General features: G+C 36.2%; 2 protein-coding genes across 2 annotated transcripts; one reads left to right on the top strand and one right to left on the bottom strand.

The window, feature by feature from the left end:
- The first annotated feature begins 7,908 nt into the window (after nt 1-7,908).
- LOC104883976 (guanine nucleotide-binding protein subunit gamma 3) lies at nt 7,909-16,027 on the top strand. The gene is made up of 5 exons (XM_010668556.4): nt 7,909-8,531; nt 14,706-14,758; nt 14,884-14,928; nt 15,013-15,060; nt 15,572-16,027. Exons 1-5 carry the CDS (start codon nt 8,361-8,363, stop codon nt 15,981-15,983), a joined length of 729 nt encoding a protein of 242 aa, XP_010666858.2. The 5' UTR covers nt 7,909-8,360; the 3' UTR covers nt 15,984-16,027.
- Nucleotides 16,028-16,128: 101 nt separating this feature from the next.
- Nucleotides 16,129-21,024, bottom strand: LOC104883974 (subtilisin-like protease SBT1.8). The gene is made up of 2 exons (XM_010668555.4): nt 19,255-21,024; nt 16,129-17,204 (listed from the first exon to the last, which is right to left on the bottom strand). The coding sequence occupies exons 1-2, from the start codon at nt 20,915-20,917 to the stop codon at nt 16,531-16,533; spliced, it is 2,337 nt and encodes a 778-aa protein (XP_010666857.2). The 5' UTR covers nt 20,918-21,024; the 3' UTR covers nt 16,129-16,530.
- Nucleotides 21,025-26,974: the final 5,950 nt, after the last annotated feature.

Raw genomic sequence — 26,974 nt, 5'->3', positions numbered from 1 at the left:
AGAAAAAGATCGTGCGAACGAAAGAGAGGATTTTATATTGGATAATATTATATATATGTAAAGAGATAATATTATATGTAAAGGGTAGAATGGTAATTACTAAGTCATAGGTCTGTATTGTAAATACTTGTACATATAATATTATCCCTTTACATATATATAATATTATCCAAAATTTTATGGTTTGACTTCAATTTTGAATGATGATTCTGAAAATCAGCAAGGGAATTTGTGGAACCTAGAGGATAAGCCCAATTGAAACAATGTTTACACATTTGTTGATTTGCATATGAAGCCACAAAGAGAAAGAATAATCAGCTAGCTATGGTTATTGTATTGTTGGTGTTGGTGATGGGTGGCTACTTTGGTGATGATTATTGTTGGTAATTAGGTGGGATGCAGTAAGTGGTGGTGGTGGGTACAATTGGTCATGGTTATTCTTAGAGGTGGGCATGGGCCGAGTCGGGCCTGTTGACGGGCTCGGCCCACGGGCTTGAGTAAATGACGGGCCGGGTTGGAAATTTTAAAATAAATTCCACGACCCGGGCCCCCGGGTCGGGATCGTGCTTCCCGCGGGCCGGCCCATGTTTTATGTTGTATTTTTGTATTTTTAACAGTTTTAGGGTAAAGAAACAAAGGAAAGGAGCATTCGGCCGCGGCCCATGTAGCGGACAACGGGCCGGGACTCGTGCGGGCTCGTGTCGGGCTGGGTTAGCCCGTGTGCCGGCCTGGCCCATGCCCACCTCTAGTTATTCTTGGTGTTTGGGTGGCGGTTGGATGAGTTAGGGGTAGCAGTTGGTTAGGTTGGTGGGTCATTGTATGTGGCACAACCACACAAGTTGTTGAGGGGAGGTGTGGTGGTGGGGCGAAGATTGTCGTGGTGGTGGTGGTGACTCATGATAAGTAGAGAAGATGGATGTTTAGTGGGGGATACTGATAAAGAGGTGGAGAGAGAGGAGAGAAAAGAGTTATTTAATAAAATAAAAACATATAATAAATCCTAGACTAATTAGATTTAGACACGTCCCAACTATTACCTTTTATACAAGTTACCATCAGGTTATGACCCATCATAAGAAACTTCGGTGATAAGATGGGATTATTAAAACGGTTATTTCACCAAATACCCCTGACAAAAAAATTTATTCACCAAATACCCTCACTTTTTTCAAAATTCACCAACTACCCACTGCCTTTAAAAAAATTCACCAGATACCCTAAGTCAACCTAATTAGCCCTAAATCAACATAATTAACCCTAAGTCAACAACCCTAACTAACCATAACCCTCTGATCTCTCCCCTAACCCACCAGACCCCAACCCCCAATAACCGCTGTAACAACCCAAAATTTCTCTGAAATTTTCGCGCGTTAATTTTTATTACTTGAGTGTTAAATTATATTTTACTAATATATATTTTCCGGTAAGTATAAATGTATATATATTTTTACACCTACATTATTTTGATCAATATTGTTTTAATGCGTTTATAATGTGTTTTTATGTGTGACATTGTTTGATAGACGTATAATACTTGTATCTGCGTAAATTATCTTAAACGGGCAATGTAGTGCTCGCGTTTGTGTAAAGTGTAAAATGTGATAGTGTGGTAAGTGCGTATTTGTATTACGTTAATATTTATAATATTTAAATTATAAAAATATTTACTTATACATATTATTTTTGAACGTGCTACTTGATGCCTGAAATATACATTGTACTAGTATTTTTCGTACATTGTAATATGTGTTAGAAGGTCCAAATTTCTGATATTTATACATGGTATTTGAACGATTTTTGGACACCATACTAAGCTCTTGTAACGTTAAGTTAACCAAGAGTCATCCCTTCACTTACCTCTCTTATTACACCTTTTAAACACAATCTCTTCACCTTCTCTTCTGAAAATATAATCAGAAAAACTCCTCCTTGTTACCTCCATCTCACACGCCTATTTTAAGAAAAAGGGAGAGGAAAACTTTTGGTTCTTCATTCACATTTCTCACACAAAAATCAGTCATTTGTTACTTGTCTTCAAGCCATTTTTGCACCAGTTTTCAAGCACGCGTTGAGTTCGTTGCATTTGTGTTCGTAGGAGACGAAGTTGGTGATATTTCACAAGGCAATTAGAGTACTTTCAAAGCGTTCTATTACATTTATTTTCAAGAAAAAGGTAATTAGCGTTATTCTAGTTTGATAGAGAATAGATTGTGAACTTAGGTTGTTGGAATCGTGTTAGAGAACGTAGTGTCATGCTAGGTGAAACATAGAGGATTGTATGATTGAAGTTATATGTAGTTTCATGGTTGTTAGTAGTGTGTTTTCATATCTTGGATTGTTACTATGATCATATTGTTAAGTCACGTTGATTAGTTTATCTTCTCGTTGTTGTTGTGATTGGATTGGTTTTGGTTCACCTTTGCTATTTTTGGACTTTGAGTGGTTGAATGTGGTGGTTGATGTATAGCCCTAGATTAAGGTGTTTAGTATGGTGATTGGTGTGAAATTTTGGATGTGTTTGGATGTGTGAAGTCAAACGAGGGAGGCGTTGGATTTTTGGTTGGCGTACGAGCGCAGATCGCAAGCCACGAGCAGACGCAGCTTGCGACTCGCGAGCAACCTCGCGACTCGTGACAACAGGGTGTTGCGACCCGCGACGAGGGGTCTGTCCCCTGTGTTGTGTGGTTTTGTTTTTTAATTTTCTTTTTGGCTCACAGCGTGAGTATTTGTTGAGGGATGGTCTTAGGCATGTATGTTAAGCATGTTTGAGTAAGATTTGGTTGGTTTGAGTTATTATTTAAGGGCATGTGCCCAATTTGTTTGGGTAGCTTATGGTTATTTGGTTGGAATGTATGGAGGGTTTGTGCCTTGTTTTTTGTATACTCACATTTGAACGTTGTTGGATGTATACCTTGTTGTGCATACCTTGGAAAGATGGATTAGATGGATTTGAGGATACCTTGTCATGTATACCTTGTGTTTGTTGAGTTTGATTGATCCTATGAACGGTATGGTTCTAAGAGTTTATGCTAGATGATTCTAAGAACGGTATGGTTCTGGAAATTTGGATTTGATGATCCTAAGGGCGGCATGGTCCTAGGAATTCGAGTTTGATTATCCTCAGGGCGGTATAGTCCTAGGAACTTGGTGATTTAGCCTTGGGCGGTATGGTCCATTGGTTCTCTTACGGGTGGTACGATCCGTTGAATATAGCTATTCGATAAGGGCAGTATGGTTCCTCGAATATGCAACTCAGGCCTTGGGCGGCATGGTCCAATGAGTCTACTCACAGACGGTATGGTCTGTTATGTTTCAGCTTGTTGACTGCATTTGTTGCATGGTTGACCGGGATTTTGGTGTGATATTGGATTTCCTTATTGATTACTACTTATGATTATTTATACCTCATGGTAAGAATGATAGCTTGTTAATGTGTTCTTGAGGTAAGAATGATAGCTTGTTAATGTGTTCTTTGATGTTGCTTCTAATTATTTTTAGGGTTTTTTCACCAGGTACCCCTGTACTTTATCAAAATTCATGGGGTACCCCTAATTTTAAAAAAATGCACCAGGTACCCTTATTATTTTCACAAAATGCATGAAATACCCTTAATGACTAACGGTGTTAAGTTTCCGTTAGTCATTAGGGTTAATTAACCCCTTTAATCCCTCTAATCCTAATTAAATCCTAATTAACTAACCAAACTCTAACTTCTAACCTTATCCTAACCCTAACCCTAACTCTAACTCTAACCCCCTAACTTCAAACCCTAACCCACCACCACCCCACCAACACCCAACAACCACCATATTCCTTCCCCCTCCCCCACCCCACCCCGGAGCCCGCAACAGACCTCCTTCCTACCCCCGCAACATTCAATATTTTGGCGGTTGAGAGCCGTTTATTTGCTTTCACTCATCCTCATCTTATTCTTCTTCTAATCATCAAATTACATACAACTTTTTTTTTTCTTTTAATCACTCAAAAACTACCAGAATTTTTTCTGAAAAAATGCCTTTAAGAGCAGCATCAATGGCGGCGACTCCACTATGCGCTTGCCGCAACCATTTTCTCTCTCCTAGTCATCATCATCATCATCATCAAGAACAACAACAGTTTCAGTTTTTCGCCATTTCTAAGCTTCATGTACTTTCTTCTTCTACTCTGTATTTTCAAATTTCTTTCCAAGATCAAAATTGGTTTTCGAAAATGATTTCAAAAAAGGTTTTCGCAAAAGGTTTTCGAAGATAGCTTTCGCAAATTAATTTCGCAAAAGGTTTTCGAAAATGGTTTTTGATTTCGAAAATTTTTTCGAAATTGATTTTCGAAAATGATTTCGAAATATTTTTCAAAATTTATTTTCGAAAATGTTTTCAAAATTGTTCAAATTGGTTTCCAAGCAAAATCTCATATTCGAGCAAGTGGCGCCATTGATGAGCTTCAACAGGAGAGAGAAAGTGAGGATTTTGATTGTTAGGAAAGAAAGGGGAGGGTGGGGTTGCTAGGGTGGTGGGAGGGGGTCTATTGCGGGGCTTCGGGGTGGGGGAGGGGGAGATGGTAGTGGTTGGGTGTTGGTGGGGTGGTGGTGGTTAGATGGTGGTGGGGTTAGGGTTTGAAGTTGTTAGGGTTAAGGTTAGGATAAAGTTAGAAGTTAGTGTTTAGTGAGTTAATTAGAACTTAATTAGGGTTAGAGGGGTTAAAGGGGTTAATTAACCCTAATGACTAACGAAAACTTAACACCGTTAGTCATTAAGGGCATTTCATGCATTTTGTGAAAATAATAAGGGTACCTGGTGCATTTTTTAAAAATTAGGGGTACCCCATGAATTTTGATAAAGTACTGGGGTACCTGGTGAAAAAACCGTTATTTTTAAGTTCATTATCTGATTCTGTTTGAGCTGGGAGAACTGCTAATTACTCCCCACCGATTGTGGAAGTTGTTGAATTATTATGCAGATGGTGATGCTGTTTAGGATCGTCATGGTTTGGACCAGGTTTGTGCGTTATAACCATGTGAGCAAGAAAGTGGTGCTAGTCATAGTGGACGAGCACTTTGAGGCAGGAATTAGAACTAGTTACCTAGTTGGTCTTAAGTAGTTATCCCTTTTGTTTTGTCACATGTTTTGAACTACGAATTTTAGTTGTCTTTTGGTTTGGATTTTTCTCTATTTTGAGTTTTCTTTTAGAAATCATATGTTATTTGAGACTTTGCAGGAATGAGGGTATGAGACCTCATTTCCCTTTTTATATATATAATTTCAGAGGTTGAATATTGTTTTTGAAGGATTTTCCTTATTTATGATTTCGTATTCTACTCCTTAGAGTAGCATCTCCGTCTTAGTGGTATTTCCGCTGCCGCTACATGCACTATTTATCTTACTTTAGTCTCTACTCTTCTTTGTATTAGACGGGATGTTACAACCGCATCCCCACCAGCCCCCACCACCAGACCCCTCCCCCCACCCCTCCTCCGCAGCCACCTTCCCGCAGCCCCTGTCCCCTACACGCTTTCCCCCAACCCCCTCCCCTACACACAGCCCAACACTGGCGACCAAACTCGTCTCGTTCCCTCGCAGAAAATGCAATTCTAGCAGAAGTAGCACCACCGGCCGAGGGGTGGGGGATCGGGATCCGCGATTTTGCGGCGAGGGAGGGGGAGCGTCGAGTTGGGAGGGGTAGGGGGAGGGACGCGTTTGGAGGGGTAGTGGAGGGACGAGTTCGAAGGGGTTGGGGCTTGTGAGTTCGAAAGGGTTTGGGGGAGGGGGGAGGAGGGGGTGGTGGGAAGGGGGAGGCACAGCTGCGGGGGAGGGGGAGGAGGAGGGGGTTGGTGGGGCTGGGTTGTTGGGATGGGATGCTGGGGCTGGTGGGGTTGGGTTAGGGTTTAGTTAGATTTAATTAGGTTTATTTAGGATTTTTTAGGTTAATTAGTTAACGGAGCACTAACGTGCATTAGCCAAAAGGGTATTTTGGGTAATTTTTTAAAGGTTAGGGGTATTTGGCGAACTTTATTATAGGTTAGAGATATCTGGTGAATTTTGAAAAAAGTGGGAGTATTTGGTGAATAAATTTTTCTTTCATGGGGTTAATAACATGACTGATTTCGAGTAACTCTTCTCACTTCTGTTAAGGTGAAATAACCATTATTAAAAAGTTGGATCACTTTCAGAAAATCGCACAAAAGTAGGTTTTTTTTAACAAGTGGGATTATTCCTATCAATTAATCCTATATTAAATTTTAACACCCTAATTTTCGAGTCCAATTGATATAGATCCATGTTAATTTCAACTCAAAGAAAGAAGCAGGCCATTTCTCATGATTCAAATTTTAGTACTATGATATATTGGAATTTTTTCCTTAAATAATGCAAAAGTGGGTTTTAATTCCCAAAATATGCCCAAAAAAATAAAATTCCCTGCATACCGTCCACGTAGGACGGCACGCGAGAAAATTATTTTTTTTTGTTTGAACCCACGGAAACCGCTACTCTGAGTAGCGGTTTAATTTTAAAATAAACCGCTACTTTGAGTAGCGGTTTATAAATATAAACCGCTACTCGGAGTAGCAGTTTACCTGCGCAAAATATGGTAAACAGATATCAGTTTTCATAATAAACCGCTACTCGGAGTAGCGGTTTTACCTAAGTTGAAAAAAAAAAAATTCTCGGCACTTGTAAATTGCTACTGCAAGTAGCGGTTTTACTAAAAAAAAAAAAAAATTCTTGCGTGTCGTCCTACGTGGACGGTACGCAGAGAATTTTAGTTTTTTGGGCACATTTTGGGAATTAAAACCCAATTTTACATTATCCAAGAAAAAAATTATGATATATTGAGATTTCAAATCTCATAATCAGGTACAATCTCAATTATGAACAAAATTTACTTACCACCTCAAACTCTAGTAATATGTTGATGAACTACAGAAATAGTGCGAAATTCTCACTCCTAGTCACTCTTTCACTTCACGTGTGTTTCTCAGGTAATGTAGGCGTTGTGTTTATCGCCCTTCCCACCCTCTCCTCTGCCAACACTGCTGACTGCACCAAAGAAGAAAATAAAATTTTAGTCCACCCCACCACTACAACTCACAGCAGCAGCAGCAGCAGCAGCCAGAAAAGTCAGTAAGTGAGTTTGTGTATGTGTGTAAGAGCAGAGCACAATTTTCCATTGTTATGTCACTTACCCATCATTCAATATTTTTTTACATACATCAAATATAAAGTTACCCAATTTCAACCTTAGTACCAATAATTCTTACCAGCTTTTACCAGAGTACTTATTAAATTCTTCAAAAATTATTAAAAGAAACAGTCTAATTTAAGTATAAAAATACACCTAGTCACTCAATGAATTAAATTAGTTACCAAAAGAAATTAATTTAGTCATTATTGGACTAATTCTCTTTTTAATATTGAATTTACCATTGCTTAATTTTAATTTAAAAATTGATAGTCTCTTACAAGAAAAACTCTAAATTCTTAGCATTAAAAATCGCAAGTTAAAAATAAAAAAAAATCCGTAACTCTATTTTATTTAGCTCATTTTTAAAAATAGGGTTTAGTTATTTAATTTTAAAAAATAATATTTTATTCTTTTAAACTTATTTTTCATTTTTTAAATTTAATTCAGTCAAATTTTTTTTTTTTGATCCATATGAGCCACGAAGGCGGTACAAAATACAAGAAAGGGAGGGGGGATTCAAACCTGTGACCTATCGCTCACAGCACCTCAATCTTAACCACTAGGCGAAGACATCCTTGATTTAATTTAGTCAAATTTTATTCTTTTCAACTTATCATTCAATTTATTCCAATTCAATTAACAATTCATTAATTACATTAATTGACGCGCAATTTTGTCATAAATCAATTGCTTCTTATCAAGGCTACATATATCAAAACCGATCTACTATTTTCCTCTTCTCTTCTCATAATGATGTAAACTCACATTGATTCTCTCTCTAGCTAGAGCCATAAAATGAATGAACAGCAACAGTAGTAGATGGACACCCTACGTCTTAAATGTCATGTCTCAACATTTCTTTCACTGTTTCTCTTCATATCTCTCTCTCTATTCAGTTTCTTCTCAGTAATTGTTTTGTCAGAAAAAAACTACACCACACTCAAATGAAGAGAGAGAATTGCTCTGCTGCCCCATTGTAAACCTACCCGTAGTAAGAGTACTACAAATGCTTGCCCATTTCTTGTCACTTTCCATTGTCTCCAACTTATAACTGCCCAACGTGCCCACTTTTAGCTACCTATTATATTTCCTTAATCTTGTTTATTTTATTATCTTTCATATACTTGTTTTTCTTACTACTATATATTTTGGAGGCTGGGTTTAATTTCGCGGGTGGTCAAATGGCCACTGGCGGTTCGAGTTCGTGTTCGGGTTCGTGTTCAGGCTCGGGAACGGGTTCGAAAGTTCAGTCATTGCCACCACCACGACCCAAGTCCCCGCCGGATTTGTATGGGAGGAGAAAGGAGATGGTTAGAATTCAAGTGCTTGAAAGAGAGAAAAGTATTCTTGAGGTAACTCATAATTTATTTGAATTGCCTATAATTTATTATTTAATCTAGTTAATTATATGTCACATGGTTGGTATGAGTATGTGAATATTAAGTAGCTTAGTTACTTTAAAGTCTTGAAAGGTGACACTATACTCAAACGTGGAATCAAATCTCGTTTACATCATTCGCTCTTGTAGCAATCTCGATACATAAAAAAACATGGTTTGTATGATATTAATAACAAAGTTTGTGTCATCGGTGGACGATACAGGTATACTTCATATAGGGTTGGTTGAATTCCCAACTTATAGTTTATAGCCACAATTAGAGTGGAGTATATAACTAACAACTATTTCTTTCATTGTTTGTTTGATTGTTGGGATTTTTAGACCGACTTACCATATTTTATCGTGCGATTAGGGTAATTTTTTTTGGTGAGGTAACTTAGTAATGTCTGATAATAAGTGATAGTTAGTCAACACTTGTATTACAGTATAAAACTAAAAAACCTACATGAATAGTCTATTCTTTATCAATAATTTTAACCTTAATTTCTTAAAAAGAAAGAAAGAAAGTGATTTGGGTTAATGATTGTTCTCAATCTCATCACATAAAGATTTTTATATTTATACTTGTTAAATTAGACTAAAGATATGTTCTCTTCGGCATAAAACAGGTGAACTTAACGGAATAGTGATATGTGAGAGTAAAAGTATTATTCAGAGCTGAACTGAACTGAAAATAAGATGGGGAGAACAAACTTTTAGAAGAAGCAAAGTTTTCACAAGGCAAATTATATTAAAGTATAGAGTATGGCTCGACAGCAAACAATTTGTTAGCAAATTGACTAGGGACATGTGATGCCCGCTAAGTAAAAATAACTATATGACCTCTCTTTTTCTTGTTTGTTAACAAGTGATTTTCTTGCATTAGACAATGTATGTTTTGTTTTTCGTGGGGCTAACCTTTGAATAGGACCTTGATGTTTCCAAAATCTTTTGAAGTGGGTACTGAAATTGTTGGCGTAATTGTGGTTAGGAATATAGCTTTTTTTGCTTAGTTTTTGGTTGGTTTTTTTTTTTATCAATGTTAGTAAATAAAAAGCTCACAAATTGTGTGACAAAATGCTGCACTGAAAAGATAAGATTTTTTCTTACTTTGATTTATGCTTTTCTACATGACTTTTTCTTTTTTTCCCTTTCACATCTTTTTTTGGTGTTTCTTTGTTTTGGGTTTGAAGAGATTTATTTATATAAAAATGATAATCTGATAATTCCCTAGACAAAGCTCTGAAGAAAGCAACTGCATTTCTCTTCTGGAATATTTTGGTGAAGACAAAAGAAAAGAAAAAGAGGAAGGATATTTCTTTTATTAGCTAAAATATGTAGGCTATAAATTGTCAGTATGTTTACCCCTTAAATAAGGTAAAAAAAAATTCCCATAAATGAAGGTGGTTGCATGTTGCAGTTGAGTTGTTTTTATGATTTAATATGGTTTGTGTGAAGTTATGGAAAAAAAAAAGAGTGACAGATCACAGAACCCAGAAAATCAGGAAATGCAGAAGGTTGGAGGCGGAAGTATTCCTCTAGTTATTTCTAATCTAGTTGTGTTATTCACTTATTTGTCCACAAGATACCCGTATTTACCAGCGACTAGGCCCGGTTGAGATTTATTCAAATTAAAAGGATTACCCTCAAACACTACTGGAAATTAAATAATCTAATATTGACCTAATTTGAAACCGATTCAACTAAAAAAGTATTTTTAATTAAAATTTGTCTACTTTTATTTCTAAACTAATGGACGGGTAGACCTAGAGGTGGCAAACTGGTCATACGGGTCGGGTTATTAGGCGTCGGGTCATATTCGGCTCAACTTTGTGTTGATGTTACATTCGGGTCGGGTCCGATCGGATATGAGTCCATTAGACTTCATGTCATATCAAGTCGGGTTAAATTCGATTTTCAATCTCGCAAATAAATAAAACAAATATAAGACTAATGAGAGTAAGTTAAATAATTAATGGACAGTGGCTAAACCATATATAGTACTTGATGACAATTTTTTCCTTAAATTTGTTTTAAAAGTAACTAATCTGATAACTTTTCGAGCCGGGTTCGGGTTGCGGTCATCATTATCAAGTCGATTTCGGGTCCGGTCACTTTCGGGTTCGGTTATATTCAGGTTTGGGTCATATTCTAGTCTGTTTTACTCTCGGGTCGGGTTATTTCGTGTTTCGGTTCTAATACGGGATTATTTTCGGGTGGAGAACGGGTCTCGAGTACGGGTTTATTTTGCCGGCTATAGGTAGGCTGGAGACCAAATTTCATCCGACTTGATTGGAACACAAACTGATTGAATCGTCACACATTTCATTTTTCAAAGTAAACCTTTTATGTAAAAACCGGTTTGCCACCCCTATGACATGGGACACTCAAGAATGTCATTTAATAGATTCATGAATCCACTTAAAAGAGATGTGTATCACCTCAAAAGCAAGTTTTGCATCATCTTATCTTATGATTGAGTTTGGTTCCCCTCAAAATAATTGAGTTTGGATAAAGATGACGTAACACAAGTTTTACAATGGCACTGGGGTGATCGATGATTAGTACAGATGATCCAACATAATAAGTTATGCCGAAACACTAATGAATCATTTGAGATATTAATAATAGGAATTGTGCATTTGCAAGTGTTTCAATCAAAGTTATTGTAACTAATGTGTATGGATATTTAGTAGATTTGTAATGCCCCTTTTTAAATTTCAAAATCTACCCCAAAAAGTTATGAAAATTAATTTATAAATTCTCCTATAATAAGTTAACTATGTATACAGAATATGATATCACATTTTAGATTTCAAACTCGTACAAAACTTTACCAATTAGGCTCTATTCTTTTAAGCGACACTTTCAGTTCAACTCACTTTACTTCAGTCCAACTACTTTCCTTTCATAGTTTCAATTTCAGGGCCTTAAATTTATTTGGTATCAATTGGAGCATATTGTTATTGTCATTATTATATTGGAATTGTTGTTTTTATTGAGTACTAGAATGAACGTGTAATTATTCTCTTTAATACTAGTATGACATACTTAAACGTTAAGAATTTCAGATTAGATAAATTGGATATTTTTGGGGAGAGGGAAAGGGAGGAGAGTGGCCGTACTGGTGTACGTGTGCATTCAAAAGTAAAATTGGACATATCTAGCGGCTAGCCATGTGTGGGGTAGGAGCCTGCAGTTGCAAGCGATGGTGTCATATACACTTACACCTGTGTCCATTATAAAACAAATACCAATTACCAACGCAATCAACATGCTCTTGTACCTTACACTCTCTCATGAGAGGAAATTTAGATTTTATAATCTCAACAACTCTTAAAGCCAGCTAAATGGAAGATTATGTCATTTTTATTTATCTATATGAGCCACGAGCCACGAAGACGGTATAAAGTATGAAGAATAAAAAGGAAATTCGAATCTGTGATTTATTGGTTACAACACCTCAATCTTAACCACTAGGCTAGGACATCCTTGATGAAGATTATGTCAATGTGGGTTCAAGTTCAACTATGCTTACAAAAAAAGTCTCATAGAGACTTATGTGACAACATTTTGTTACTTCATTTGTTTCGTTATAATTACATCATTTGGATATGATAGGCAAGTGAAGGGGCTCATGTGGTGTGGAGAGAGAAAGAAGAGATTGCTCTAAGGTTCTGTTTGATTGGCGTAAAATATTTTTTATGGAAAACAATTTACAATGAAAAAATTTTCAAAATATGTTTTCCATTGTTTGGTACCATGTAAGAAAAATGATGACATGAAAGGAAAATGAAAGGGAAAGTAAGGAGGTTGTGAGAGGAGTGTATACAAAGAAAAATGGCTTTCAATCATAGGTGAGAGCAATTTTGCTCCAAGGAAAACTGGTTTTACACTCCTTTACAAACTAAACAATGTAAAATTGAAAATAGAGGAAAATAACTTTTCCAAAAAATGTTTTACGCCCTTCCAAACGGAACCTAAATGAAAGAGGGAAAAAGAATCTATTATCAAATATGCTAATCATAATTAGGGCTGGCAATGAGTTGAGACAGCTCGCGAGCTACTCGAACTTGACTCGGTCAAAGCTTGACTCGAACTCGACTCGACATGTTAATGAGTCGAGTCGAGCAACTCAATACCCGACTCGAAAAGTTCGTGAGATACTCGGAAAAATTATATATATATATACTTTTTATACTATAAAGAAAGTTTAACCTTTTCTCTATAAAAATACTTGAACTTTTCGTTTAAAAAAACATGAAAAAAAGTATATAAAATGACCAAAAGGCAAAGTGAAGGATTTCTCATATAAGAAATAGAACTATATCAATGGATGAGATTTAAAAAAAATCCAACAATCTAATTTTAACCGAGTTCGAGCTGGAACAAAGTTCAAGTTCGAGCTTTAACCGAGTTCGAGTTCGAGCTTAGGTTCCGAGTTCGAGTTCGAGCTTGAAATTTTGAAGTTCGCGAGTTTCTGAGTCGAGTAGAGTTTGGGTGAGTTTTCGAGTTCGAGTCGAGTTTAGTCAAACTCGAGCTCGACTCGCATCATTGCCAGCCCTAATCATAATCACTCTAAATTGAGAAATGATGCAAAATTTTAAGTCATTAATGCTTTGTTGTGTTCAACTTGTTTTGATTTTTTTTTAAAAATAATTCCAGATAAGTAAAAACCTCCAATAGATTTTAGTGAGTTTCATTAAGTTCGGATTTATTTTTTTTAATTTAGTGTCAATAAGTTTTGAGATTTGTAATTTGTTTGATAAGTCCTAATAGGTTTCAATAAGCTTATATAATTTCAGGCTAGGTAGAGTAAGTTAAATAAAATGCAAGTTTAGCTAATAATTGGCTTTTCTAGTGTTTTCATTAAGTTTGTATTCTCCTGTAACAACTACTGATTATTGGCTTTTGTTCCATTGCGCAAGAGAAATTACATGTAATTGCTTGCTGGTAACATGTAGCTGACATCTTTGAAAGCTTTATTAACAAAAACGCAATTTAATCATCTGAGAATTGAATCAACTAATAACCAGCTGTAAAGGGGCCAAGCTACATGAGGGTCAGGTCAGGCCTAACTTTAAAGCCCACTGAATCTTTGGACTGTCCCCTCTTGAATTTTAGGACATGTAAAGTGAGTGTCATATCAAATAATAAGTAGATAAATTCCAATAAGTTTAAATATGTCATTGTCAATTGCCATCAAACAAAAATGTCCTGGTCAGTAAAAAAATAAATCAGGTAAGTCCTAAATTCCAATTAAATAAGTTCGGGTAAATTCTAATTAAGGATGGAAATGGGTGATGGATGATCCATCACCCGCTTAACCCGGTTTTTTAAATGGATGAAAATCCGAATTTAAATGGATGGAAAGTGGGTGGTGGGTGAGAATTTTTTCATCCGTCACCCGATCCATCACCCGTTTAACATTCAACTCATTACCCAATTATTAAATTTTACGTGTAAATTACTTATATTGTATGTGTTTGATATAATTATTTTATATTATGTCACTAATTTCTTTTAAAAATATACTAAATATCATCACCCGTTTAGCACCCGATCCACCCGTTTCACCCGATGGATGACGGATGGATGGATGCGGGTGGAGTAAACAATTGTGGGTGGTGGATGCGAGTGATGTTCCACCCGCCCCGAATCCGATCCATTTCCATCCCTAGTTCTAATAAGACTAAATGGTCGTGTATCATATAAGGGAATTGTGTTGTATTGCTCGATCTGGTTCATTGTAGTTTCTTTGCGGACGAATTTGATTTAACGTGGTTTGATTGTATCTTGTTTTTCTTTAATATCTATTGTAGATGTCGTTTGGCGTTTAAATAATAAAATTTCTCTTTAAAAACAATGTTGGGAGTTTATGGTTGTGTGTTCAAATTCCATGCTCCAAAAGAGTTTGCTATAAGGTTTAGTGTTTATTCATTCTTATTGATGGTTTTGGATCTATGAAACAGTGGAGAGTATTCCTAGCCTTCTTGACCACAATGCTTCTTGCTTAAATTCTTTCTGGTTTTGGTTTGAAGTAATTGCATAGCTATGTTTACTTTCATGTTACTTAGCCATGCTAATTACTCCCTTTATATTAACGGCGAACATGGGAAAAATGCTTACTGATTTTTGTTGTAATCAGGAGGAGTTGAAATTGGCGGATCGTCTTCAACCAGCCTCCAGATGCTGCAAAGAGTATGCTTGGTTTTGCAATAGCCTTGTATAGCATCTATATTTACCTTTAGCATACATCAAAAATTATTAACATTCATCTTGGAAAACTTACATTGTGCCTACTACTTAATCTGATTCTTCGGCAGGCTTGTTGATTTCGTTGCAGCAAATGCAGATCCATTGATTCCAACGTAAGACGATTTAAATATATATTCTCATTAACTTGTACTTGATAAAACTTTCATCATCGAATCTTATAGCTGCACTTCATGCAGAAATCGGAAAATTGGCAAGTCCTGCCATCTATGGAGATGGCTCTTTTGGTATGTTCTCATTCCATTTCGATTTCCAGTTATCTTAAGTTGCCATCATTACTTGCATTAATATATTGACACAATTAGTTATACATCATTTAGTTTGCTTCATACCATGCGAAAACCTCCATGTCGAAAATTATGGAAAGATTATGATCTTTCTGCGAGGCTTTCCATGCTACAAGTCTATGGTAGTAAAATCCTTCCATCACCAAAAACAGATCATGAAATACAGGAAGGAGACATTTGGAAAAATAGAAAGATGGACAAACAAAATTGTTGTTTCATTGTGCATACTTTTTTAACCAATATTTACTTTTACCTAGTTAAAGCTTTATTTCTGTTTATCATGTGATATTTTACCCCTTTGAGAATCAAGTGGGAGCTCCATGGTATTTTTGGGATTAAATCTTACCATCACCAAGGCTGGCTTGAGATTACATCCGCCCACCCTTACAGGGTTCGCGCCATCTAGGGGCAGTTAACTAATAGAACTTCCGTTTAATGTGTGAATATGCAGTGGATCATCATGCTTCAACTTTTCATGGATTTGCTGCTGTACCGGGTGCAGCTGCTGTTCTTGTGATTTAAAGAACTGCTGCTCATGCATCAGCTGTTCGTTACCAAAGTGTAGCTGTTGGTGTAGTAATCCATGCTCCTGCTGCTGTGCCAAGAACCCATGCCGCGGATGTTGTCCAAGTTGCAAGAATTGTTGCAATTGCAAGTCTCTTCCTTGCTTCGACTGTTGTAGCTGTGAATGTAAATGCACTTGTCCTAAATGTCCTACATGTTCTTGTTCACAGTTGTGGAAATGCTCTTGTCCTAAATGTCCAACATGTCCTAAATGTCCATCATGTTCCCAGATATGCAATTCCTGTTTTGGCTGTATAACCAATTGCTGCTGCTGCAATAACTGTTGTATATGCTGTTAGCTTTTGATTGATATTGCAAAAAATGAAGCTTTGCCGATTGCATATCTTCTTTTGTCTTCTTTTATAAAAATGTAGCTAATTCAATATATTCATTCAATTGGAGGTCGTTCCACCAGGAATATCCTGGAAAAATAAAGACTAGTAATGCAGTTAAAAGAAAAATACACATATACTATACCAGAGGAAATTCTGGAAGCACAGCTAAAATTGCTTTCTGTGATTAACCACATCAAACAACACCACTGGTGATAAAGTTATATTGCACGTTTCCAGCCCAGTATCATCAGATTCGATGGGCCAGTAATTTTTTCTCTCTTGATAGAAAAGCTAGACTAATGCTTCTATTCTCTACTGCAATCCTTAAAAATAACTAGCACACTCGAGCTTGCTGCTCCCTACCATCGGAAAAAGCCAACTACACTGTTTTGGAGAGATCTTGAGCATCACGCTTCCCTCTCCAAACTGCATTTCCAGCAGCTAGCAAGCATCTTGAAGTGAGAGGTGATAGTGCAGAAAATGTAACTAATCTGTTGCTAGATGATAAACCTTACGATAGTAGCGTCGTCCATGTAAAGGAAACGGGGCTTCTCACTTGGTTTGTTTTACTGCTCCATAAGACAGATCCGAAAGCAGTTCTCGTAGGTGGAGGTGTTTTCCCCTTCCTTGCGACAAAAGTAACTGTGTATTTCTTCTTCTCACCAATACTCCTGAAAAGAAGTCTTGAAGGCCTTACCTTCACTCCTACTGACCGGGGAGCATCAACTTGAACTTGGTACAGAGTTCTGGCAGCACCCACGTTGGTGAGTTCACGTGTGTACCTGACAATTCTAGACTTGCCAAATTGGATAGAGAATGACGGGTAGTTTAACTGGCCAGGATCAGACAATTTCCTTGAACAGGTAATATTTGGTCTCTTGGCAATGATTTGACGGTGCAGTGGAGTGTAGTCCAAGGAGCACAGGAAGGCAATGTAGTCATCAACTGAGATGTCATACACTAAGCCTGGAGAGATAGCCTTGTGGGGGTCCACATGACCTGCTCCGTGAACCCAAGGGTTAGAGAGAGATCCATCAGCTGCATCGCGAAGTGGGTTTTGCATGTTGTCGTGGTTGTAAGCCGTGGTCATGAGGGCAGATTTAATGGCACTTGGGCTCCATTCAGGATGCGCTGCTTTAAGCAATGCTGCCAATCCACTAATGTGTGGGCATGACATAGATGTGCCTGCAATCATCATCACATGTAGCGTTGTCAAACAACAACCGAATTTCTCGAATGATTGTATAAAAAGACAGGGATCATGGAGCATCATTTTTCTCTAGCAATATAAGATATTATCCTTAAACAGGGGTATCCGACATCAGAATAACCTTTCTAAAAGTATCAAAGATAATTGGAGAAGATTACAAGAAATGAATTCGGAAATGGAGAAAATGTGAAATGGGACCATGAAAGCATTTAAAAGTAATCCCGGGCCAGCTACTGCAATAATAATATTTCCTTGACACAAAACAGCCAATAATGTGGCTGCTTTAACTTTTTCAAAGTATTAGAAGTAAGACTAATCAATGTGACCTAGCCCTATATATGTGAGCTGCAAAGAGGGAACATATCCTTTGAAGCATGGACGATAATGTTTTCATACCACAATGACCTCGGATAATAGAAGTTAGCATGCCAATGAATAACTTTCTTCAGTCCTAAGCACTTTAGACCGGAGTATGCTCCACAAGGTTTTCCGATAAACCTACTTTCCTGGTGCATTTGTTACCTGATAAGCAAACTCTCTCTAGAAGACGCAGGGCAATGAAAGAAGAGTATAGTGATGGACCAAGAGAGTATATTACAGCTGGGAAAGATCTGAGGTGGAGTCCATGAAAGTGGAAAAAAAGTTGCATGTATACCTTTTCACCTAAAACTAGAAGATTATACTGTTACTGTCTACTTTAACTTTTCTCAAAGTTAGAAGTATGAGTAAGCCTCATCATTTTGTTTTGAACTTTTCAATTTAGTGGGCTATAACAGAAAGGCATCTCCAGAAGAGCAAGGAAGATACATTATTTCCGCATCACAGTGACACAAGATTTGTGAATAGTTGATGGCTGAAAGCACAACAGCAAAATCTCTGCTATCCTAAAACAGGGTAAGGTTTTTTAGCACAACTTACTAAAGCAAGTTTCTTAATTTTGATCTTCTGGACAAACTGGCCTAACTTCTCAAAAGCTATATCTACATCAGAAGCAAACATCTGAACAGGAACGCAACATAGGGCCGTCTCTAGTAATAGAAGTCGGATGCTGCACTTCTAAATTCTAATACAAGATAAATTCAGCAAGAAATACCCGCTCAAAAGTGTCAACCTCACTAAAGCATTGTGATACGAAGCTCATCAAGGCAGAAGGCAATCTAAAGTCTAAACCACTAAACTCCACTAAACTTTCAAAGAGATAATTACAAACGTAGCCATTAAGCAACTTCAATAACACTACTAGTAACTACTCTCAGCAAAATTTTACTAAACTTGGGACCATGCTATGAACCTGTGCCTTGATGAGGAAGAAAGACTAAGAATTTTGCACAAAAACAGAGGAAAACACTATCCTGAAGAACTATTGTAGATCATGCTCCAATACCTGGATTAGAGCTAACCCTACTAATGAGCATGTCCGGCATCATATAACCACTCACAGTTACATATTCTGATGGACCAACTGCATTCCTTTGCAATATTACTATAGTAAGACCAATTGATTCGACACTAGTTTGACGATGAGACAACAGACATCGAATCAGTAGTTTCTATACCTAACATGATGCTATTCCAAACAGACATTAAGGAATAAATGACACAGTACTAGTGTGGTTGACTTCATGAAGACCATAGCAATTTCGACATTCTAGCACATCAATGGAATCACAATTTGATAAAAGATTCTTATGTAATCATGCAACAAGGACATCACCAACATTAAGCTTCTTCTAATCAAATCCACGGCATAATTAAACCTCAAGTTCAGCACTATGACACACCCAAAGTATTAATCACTTAAACTAACATACCATGCACGTCTAAAAACAATCTACATTATATATTATTGCAACATTGTCACTATTAGTAGATACTAAATCTTAAAAACATCTCAATCACCTACATTCAATACACACAACAACCATAATTCCAAAAACAGAAACAAGCTCAAAAATTAGAAATTAGCACAATAAATCAAAAACCAGCATAAAAACAGAAAAATCCAACAAAGCCACAACAATATACCTGACATGATGTTAAACTTAGTCTTCCTGGTATCCTTCTCCAACCCAGTAGGTCCAGCAATCTCAGACCAAGCAGCCAAGATATTCACCCCTGGTCCAATCACATCCGGCTTCATTATCTGTGGCGTAACCAAATTCGGCCCACGAGAGCTAAACGCCGCCACCACCGGAGACGGCCTCACATTCAAAACCGTCCCTCCGAAACTCAACAACGCCCTCGCCTTCCTCCCAGCATTCCTCACATACTCCCTTATCTCCTCCCCAATCTTCATCCCAACAGCAACAGCCGGAATCAAATGACTATCCGCCACCAATTCCTCCCCATTCGCCGCCGTATTTGCCAAAATCATCCCAATTCCACCCGCCTCCTTCACCACCTCACCCTTCTCCACCCTAGGGTTAACCCCACGATCACACACCACCACCTTCCCTTTAACCAAACTCGAATCCAACGAACCCGGCATGCATAAATTACTCGACCCATTTCTCCTCCCACTAACACCAGCATAAACCAAACCCACTGATTTCCTTCCCATTCCTGTCCCACTGTATAGCGAAACTCCAGTGAACTTCTTCCCATTACCTAAAACGGCGAAAGCCGGGAAATCTCGATCAAGGGTACCAGCTCCAACGGTCATAATCCAAGGCGCAGTGTTCGCTAACGAAGCTTTAGTAGGCCCACTGTTCCCAGCAGAGCAAGACACAAAAATACCCTTCTCAATCGCAGAAAACGCACCAATCGCAATTGTATCACGAAAATAAGGCGCAGATCCTCCACCTAAAGAGAGAGAAAGCACATCAACACCATCCGCAATCGCCTTATCAATCCCAGCAAGAATATCCGACCCGAAACAACCCGATTTGTAGCAAACCTTGTAAACCGCCACACGTGCACGAGGCGCCATCCCACGTGCCGTACCACTAGCATAACCAAGCAAACTAGCATTCCCCACGTGTCCACCGGCAGCAGTACTAGCAGTGTGGGTCCCATGTCCATCAGTGTCACGAGGTGAAACGACGTCGTCGGTGGTTGAAATTCCTCCTCCTGAAGCCATCTTATACCCATGAGAGAAGCTTCTAGCACCGATGAGTTTTTTGTTGCAAGAGGAGAGAGAAAATTCGGGTCCCGTTTCACACTCCCCTTTCCACCGTTTGGGTACGGGTGGAATACCCGAGTCCGAGAACGATTCGGATTCAGGCCAGATCCCAGTGTCGAGAACTCCGACGATTACGTCGGAAGTGTCGAGTTTGTCCCCTGAAGCTAGACCTTCTCCGGCAACATCGAGGCCGAGGAATTCTGGGGTGCGAGTAGTGTGGAGAGTGTAGAGTGTATCCTCGTAGATTCCAAAAACAGCGTCGTTTTGTTGGAGAGATTGTACTTCTGAGTTAGTAAGAGTGGCGGCGAAACCAGAGTAGGAATTCTCGTAAGTGTAGAGTAACGAAGGTGAGGAAGAAGAAGAAGAAGAAGAAGATGATAAAGTATCAAAAGAAGAGAGAGAATGGAGGTTAGAGGAATACCATTCATGGTGGGTTTGAAAAATGGACGGTTTTTGATGGTGGTTCATGTGAACGATGTAAGTTTTACGAAGAGAAGAAGAAGAAATGAGGAATTGGAGGAGAGAGAAAGTGAAGAAGAAGGAGTAGATCTTAGATTTGGACGCCATTGTTGTGGAGGAGAGAGATTATTGACAGTCGTTTCTATTGCAGTGATGAAACGACTGAGTGAGGGAGGAAGAGATGGGGGAATGGAAGGAATAGCAGGAAATGTTGTCGGGGTTTATAGTGTTTGAATTTATGAAAAGGGGATTGTTTTTAGGAGATTATTACGTTACTTGCCACTGTTATGTTAGATTGTTGGTTTCAGATGGTAATGTGTTTTTTTTTTCCGTAATGTATGATCAATCATCACTAAAGTGTGGATTTGTTTGTGGACCCAAGGCTTTTTAAGCGCAGTGAATTACTCTTTTTTTAATATCTTTTTTACTGTAAATCAAATCGTATCATGATATTTAGGAGTAACCGCTAAAATGGTGAACTTACTGCCGATATTCGGCTCTGTTGCCGGAAATTGAGATGCCTGAATGTCTCATGTCCAATTTTTTTTATGGATTTTTTTTTTCTAAAAACACTCTTATGTTAAGTAATTTTTAGAATAATTACCTTTATGTTTTTTTTTTTTGAAATGCACCCCTAAACGTTTTATAAAAATTTTGGTTGCACCTCCAAAACCTAACTTCCGTCAAATACAGACGTTTGTGGGTCCCTTTTTTCCATTTTCCCTCCTAAATGTTGCGTGAAATGACATTTGTATCCTTGGGTAATAAAACCCTTCAACTAACCTCTTCATCTCTCTCATTCAATTCCTTCGTTCTCTGAATTCATCTCTCTCACTTGCTTCAGTCAGAAATTTTCAACCTTTGGCTTAGTGTCTTGAATCCTTGCTATTTCACTCTTCAAAAACGTTACTTCAAGTGTCAACAACCTCTTCTCCAGCACCAATTCATTAATGACCACCTTCTGCCACTCCTCCTGGTTCTTGTCAACCCATCCAAAGAATCCACACCCTTCTCTTCCAGTATGAACATTTGAGAATTTGCAGGCATAGAAACTCCTCCCAGGATTGTCATGCGTCCATGACCTCAAAATCTTAGCAGGAATTCGACAATTGCATTTGGTTGCCGTAACCCTAATTGAACAATTAACCCAAATTAATTGTAGCAAATAAACCCTAGAATCGCAAAATTACCCAAAATTTAATGTCTAGAAATGAATGTAACACTTACTTGATTTGAAGGATGTCAGGAATTATCAATTGAGAGTGGAATTGCAATTTTCCGTTCGAAAATTTGGATTACCAGCTTCAATTTGGGGGTGTCGGAAAGTGACCATTGTGAGAGAGGGAATGTCTTGATTTGGGGATGAAGTGGTTGTTATATAATAGATTAGGTGGGCCCCACAAACGTCTGAATTTGACGGAGAAGTTAGGTTTTTGGGGTGCAACCAAAATTTTTATAAACCGTTTGGGGGTGCATTTCAAAAAAAAAAAACATAAGGGGGATTGTTCTAAAAATCACCAAACATAAGGTTGTTTTTACCAAAAAAATCCTTTTTTTAATATCAACAAATTTCATTACTTCTTCCGTTTCAATTTAGTTGTAACGTTTTTTGTGTTAGAAATTTCAAATTACAAACTCTGCTCCTACTTTCTTTCTCTTTTCTCTCTAAGGCTCCGTTTGGTTGGATGTAAAACATTTTCAATGTAAAATGATTTTTCATGTAAAACATTTTACAATGAAAAATTCAAATGCAAAGCTAATTTTCTTTTGTTTGTTTCAATGTAAAAAAAATTATGGAAAAGAGAAAAATGGAAGGGGGAAGGAGAGGATAGATAAGGGGATAGTAAAAGGTTGCTAAGAAAGAGCGAGAAAAATGTGTTTTCCTTTCTTTTTGAAAGGAAATAATTTTCACCTAAAGGTCCCTTGATGGAAATCTTATTTTACACCTCTTATCAAACCAAATAACGAAAAATGAAAGGAAAACTCATTTTCATGGAAAATATTTTACACCCTACCAAACGGAGCCTAAAACTCTAGTCTTCCCTATCCCTTTTTCTTCAGTTAGGGGCTGTCATGGATGTTTTCATCCATGATTCCTTTTTCGCTTTTATTTTCAGTTTTTAGTTCTTTTTCTTGTTTTGTTGAATAAATTAGTATTTTTTTATGCTTTGTTTGGATAGCAAGATTTCATTTCAAATCCCGGATTTGGATGAAATCTATTGTTTGAATGGCATGGAATGAATTTGAAATTATGGAATTTGTCCAAATTCTTATCAAAAGCCTATATTAGTAGAATTTGAAATTCAAGCTATTACCTTGTCATTTGAAATTCTCTCCTCATACATATCCCAACTTCATGAGTATCTGTATACCAACTTCACTCATTCTCTTTCTAATATCTATTTCTCTCTCCTTTAGTTAACCCACACTTTTTTTCTCTCCTCTATTGAACCTCTATTTCTCTCTCCTCTATCAAACCCCCTTTACAAAACAATGATTAGGAATTGAAATACAAACTTTAAATTTCAGATTTCAAATCCATTATTTGAAATGAAATACAAGTTTCCAAACACTAACTTATGAGATTTCTTTAGTCTCGGTTGTGGAGATCTCTTTCTCCTCTATGAGAGTTGTGAGTATGGTTTTTTTGTTTTTATGAGAAATTGTTCTCATTAGTTGAAGTTCGAGACTCAATATGAAGGTATTGGAATTTCGAATGCGGTAAACATGGCTCGATCAAGAATGCTCTTTCCAATCTATGTCAGAATGATAGACTTTCTCATTAATAGTTGTTTGATTCAACAGATACAAGGGGGTTGCGATGTATTGCTCGATATGGTTCATTGTAGTTTCCTTAAAGACGAATTTGATTTAACTTTGTTTGGCTATATCTTGTTTTTCTTTAATATCTATTGTACATAGCGTTTGGCCTTCAATTAATGAAATTTCTCTTTAAAAAAACAAACTTCAATTTAGTTGTGACATTTTATTTTGTGTAATAAATCCTCTCTATCTCTCACCTATCACATGTGACTCTTTTATTTTCTTCATCTATCTCTATCCTCTTCAAAAATTGCCTATAAGTCCATGATTTTAAAAGTGACACAACTAAATTGAAACGGATGAAGTAATTGAAAATCAGATGACATGTATCATATGTTTAAAAGAAACAATATGTAATCAAACTTGTTTTTGATAAAAATACAGTACAATAAAGCAGATCAAAATAGTGCATGCCCGTTGTATTTTTTTGAATCTTGCCGCTATTAACAAAATTAACCATTATACATACAAATAAATATAAAAAAAACTCACAACTTCCATAAAGGAGAAGGAAACCTCCACAACAGAGAAGACAAAAATCCTCGTAGTAAGGCTCGAAAAATTATCATAAAAAAAGATTAATTTATTTTTACAAAACAAAAAAATAAACTAAAAACCGAAAAAAAAGAGGGGCATATCATGAATGATCCCTTATAGTCATAGATGAAGAGGGGAAAATTTTACTTCTCATATTTGATATTTAGCCCAAAAACATTATATACTTTCTCATTCAATGAAAATTTCTTGATAGTAGACCTAATTAGAAAGTTTTCTTACTTCCCTAGTTCCTAGTTCCTAGTTCCTACTATACTCACCAAAACTACCACTGGAACAAACTGATCAACCAATTGGTTAAATAAGGGGTGGTGGGCGACAATTGGATAATCATTTGAATGAGAATCGGAAATTTTGTTACAAATTCGAATGGGAATCGAAATATTCACATAATCACATTCACATGTAGCTTGAATTGTACTTAGCAAATATAGATCCCTTCTTTCCCTATGCAAGGTCAATAGTATTGAATTAGGTGATGGCTTTAGTGATGAATTGATGAAAGAAAAAAAGTTTAATAATACATTAATAAAAAAATAAACGAAATTTCAAGCCACACTTTTATATCCAAATTTCTCTAGTAATGAAATCCTTGTTTTTTATGCAACACTTCTTTTACCCTTTATCAATTCCATAATCTTTAATTTATATTTAATATATATATATATATATATATATATATATATATATATATATATATATATATATCTCTATTACATAAGGGAAGGGGGGAGTAATGGTGTCCTTTTTTGAACTGACTATTTTGCCCCCTTTCCTTTCTAAATTACAAAAGGAATCTCAATACTAAAATGAGGGTCAAACAAAGCCACCGGAAATTAATTTTCAAAAATCATTCAGAAATCACTTATATGAGGAAACTTTACAAATCACTCATAGAATTGAGAAAATCACGTTGTAAAAATCACGCAAACCACTCAAATGATCAGGAAACTTTACAAAAACTAAAAATTAACTTACAAGCTAAAACTAATATACTAGGACGTCAATACATACAAAAACATTCACAAAATTCACTTACAAATCATTGTTCTTAATAACCATTCACAATTACATACTCACAAAAATTGCCTATAAACACAAATTTGAGAAAAACATAAGATTTTGATAGTGATATCACACATTCATCCATCGAGGATTTGCGAATTTTCAAATATGTACATAATTCTTTTAATCTTCAAAGTTATTTCACATTAGTCGACTGTTATGTAGTTGAAAAAATGGATATAATATCAATTAGTTGAAAAGGGCTTTTATATAATTAGACTTAAATTTGATTCATTTTCATATAAAATCAGAAAACAAGATGTGTATGAAATTTTTTTTTTTTTGTGACACTGATGAAAAAGTTACAAATATAGTTCTTTTTTCTAAATTCCAGTATAAAAACTTTTGCAGAATATCCATGTTCAGAAATAAATTTTGAAAAACAAAACAATATCAAACCTTTTTGCAAACAACTTTTGCAAAAATCCATTTTCAGAAAAAATAAATACATTAATTTGCAAAAACCATTTCATGCGAAATTAGATTGTGCATGTAAAATTTGAAATTTCATTTCACCTATAATTGAAACTCAAATTGTTCAAATTTAAAAAAGGAGAAAAATTAAAAATGACAATTTCATACGAAATCGAATTGTGTATGAAAAACTTAAAATTCCTTTCAAATATAATTAAAACTCAAAGTGTGAACATCTAGAAAAGGAGAAAAAAATAAAATGATGAAAATTCTTAAATATCAATTTGTGAAATCAAAATTTAGAAGTTAGACAAGAAAAAAAAAACTGAAATTGTATTATACTTTTCAGTTACAATTTTGGGATCATAGAGAAATTACTGAAATCCATATAAAAAACTATTATATATTACAAAAATGAATAAAACCAAAAAAAAAGAACATGACGATATTTAGTAAAGAACATCATACTGATTATAAAAGAAACATGCGCATATAAGACTTGAGAAACAAAAAACTATTCAAAATTACAAAAATGAATGACAACATAAAAAGAACATGGAAGAATCTTATTCACAAAATGGAGGTGAACTTAAATACTAACTTGCATTTTCAGTTTGTTTACTACTTAGTATTAGGCCTAAAAATATCATCGCACGCATCGCGTGCACAAAAGGCTAGTATATATATATGAGAACGTATTGTGTCGGACTCGTCCGACCATAATCTTTGATCGGACGACTTTCAGGTGGTTCCAATTTTTTTTCAGTTAGTCTTAATTTTTTTCAGGTAGTCTTAATTTTTTTTCAGGTAGTCTTCATTTTTTTTCAGGTAGTCTTCATTTTGTTTTCAGTTAGTCTTCTTTTTTTTCAGTTGATTTTTGTACTTCAGTTATACTTACTTTGTTTTCAGTTGGTTTTTATTCTTTTTCAGGTAGTCTTCATTTTTTTTCAGGTAGTCTTCATTTTTTTTCATGTAGTCTTCATTTTAGTCTTCTCTTTTTTTTTCAGTTGGTTTTGTACTTCAGTTAGACTTACTTTGGGTTTCAGTTGATCTTTATTCTTTTTCAGGTAGTCTTCATTTTTTTTCAGGTAGTTTTCATTCTTTTTCAGGTAGTCTTCATTTTTTTCAGGTAGTCCAACTGAAAAATAACAAAGTCCAACTGAAACAAAACAAAGTCCAACTGAAAGAAACACAAAGTCCAACTGAAAGAAAACAAAGTCCAACTGAAAGAAAACAAAGTCCAACTGAAACAAAACAAAGTCCAACTGAAAAACAAAACACTAACCTCTGCTTTCTCTCACTTTCTCC

The sequence above is a fragment of the Beta vulgaris genome, chromosome 8, assembly GCF_026745355.1.
Source record: "Beta vulgaris subsp. vulgaris cultivar EL10 chromosome 8, EL10.2, whole genome shotgun sequence".
In the NCBI taxonomy this organism is placed as follows: Eukaryota; Viridiplantae; Streptophyta; class Magnoliopsida; order Caryophyllales; family Amaranthaceae; genus Beta; species Beta vulgaris.
The sequence above is the reverse complement of the archived record's forward strand: the minus strand, read 5'-3'. Positions and strand labels throughout refer to the sequence as shown.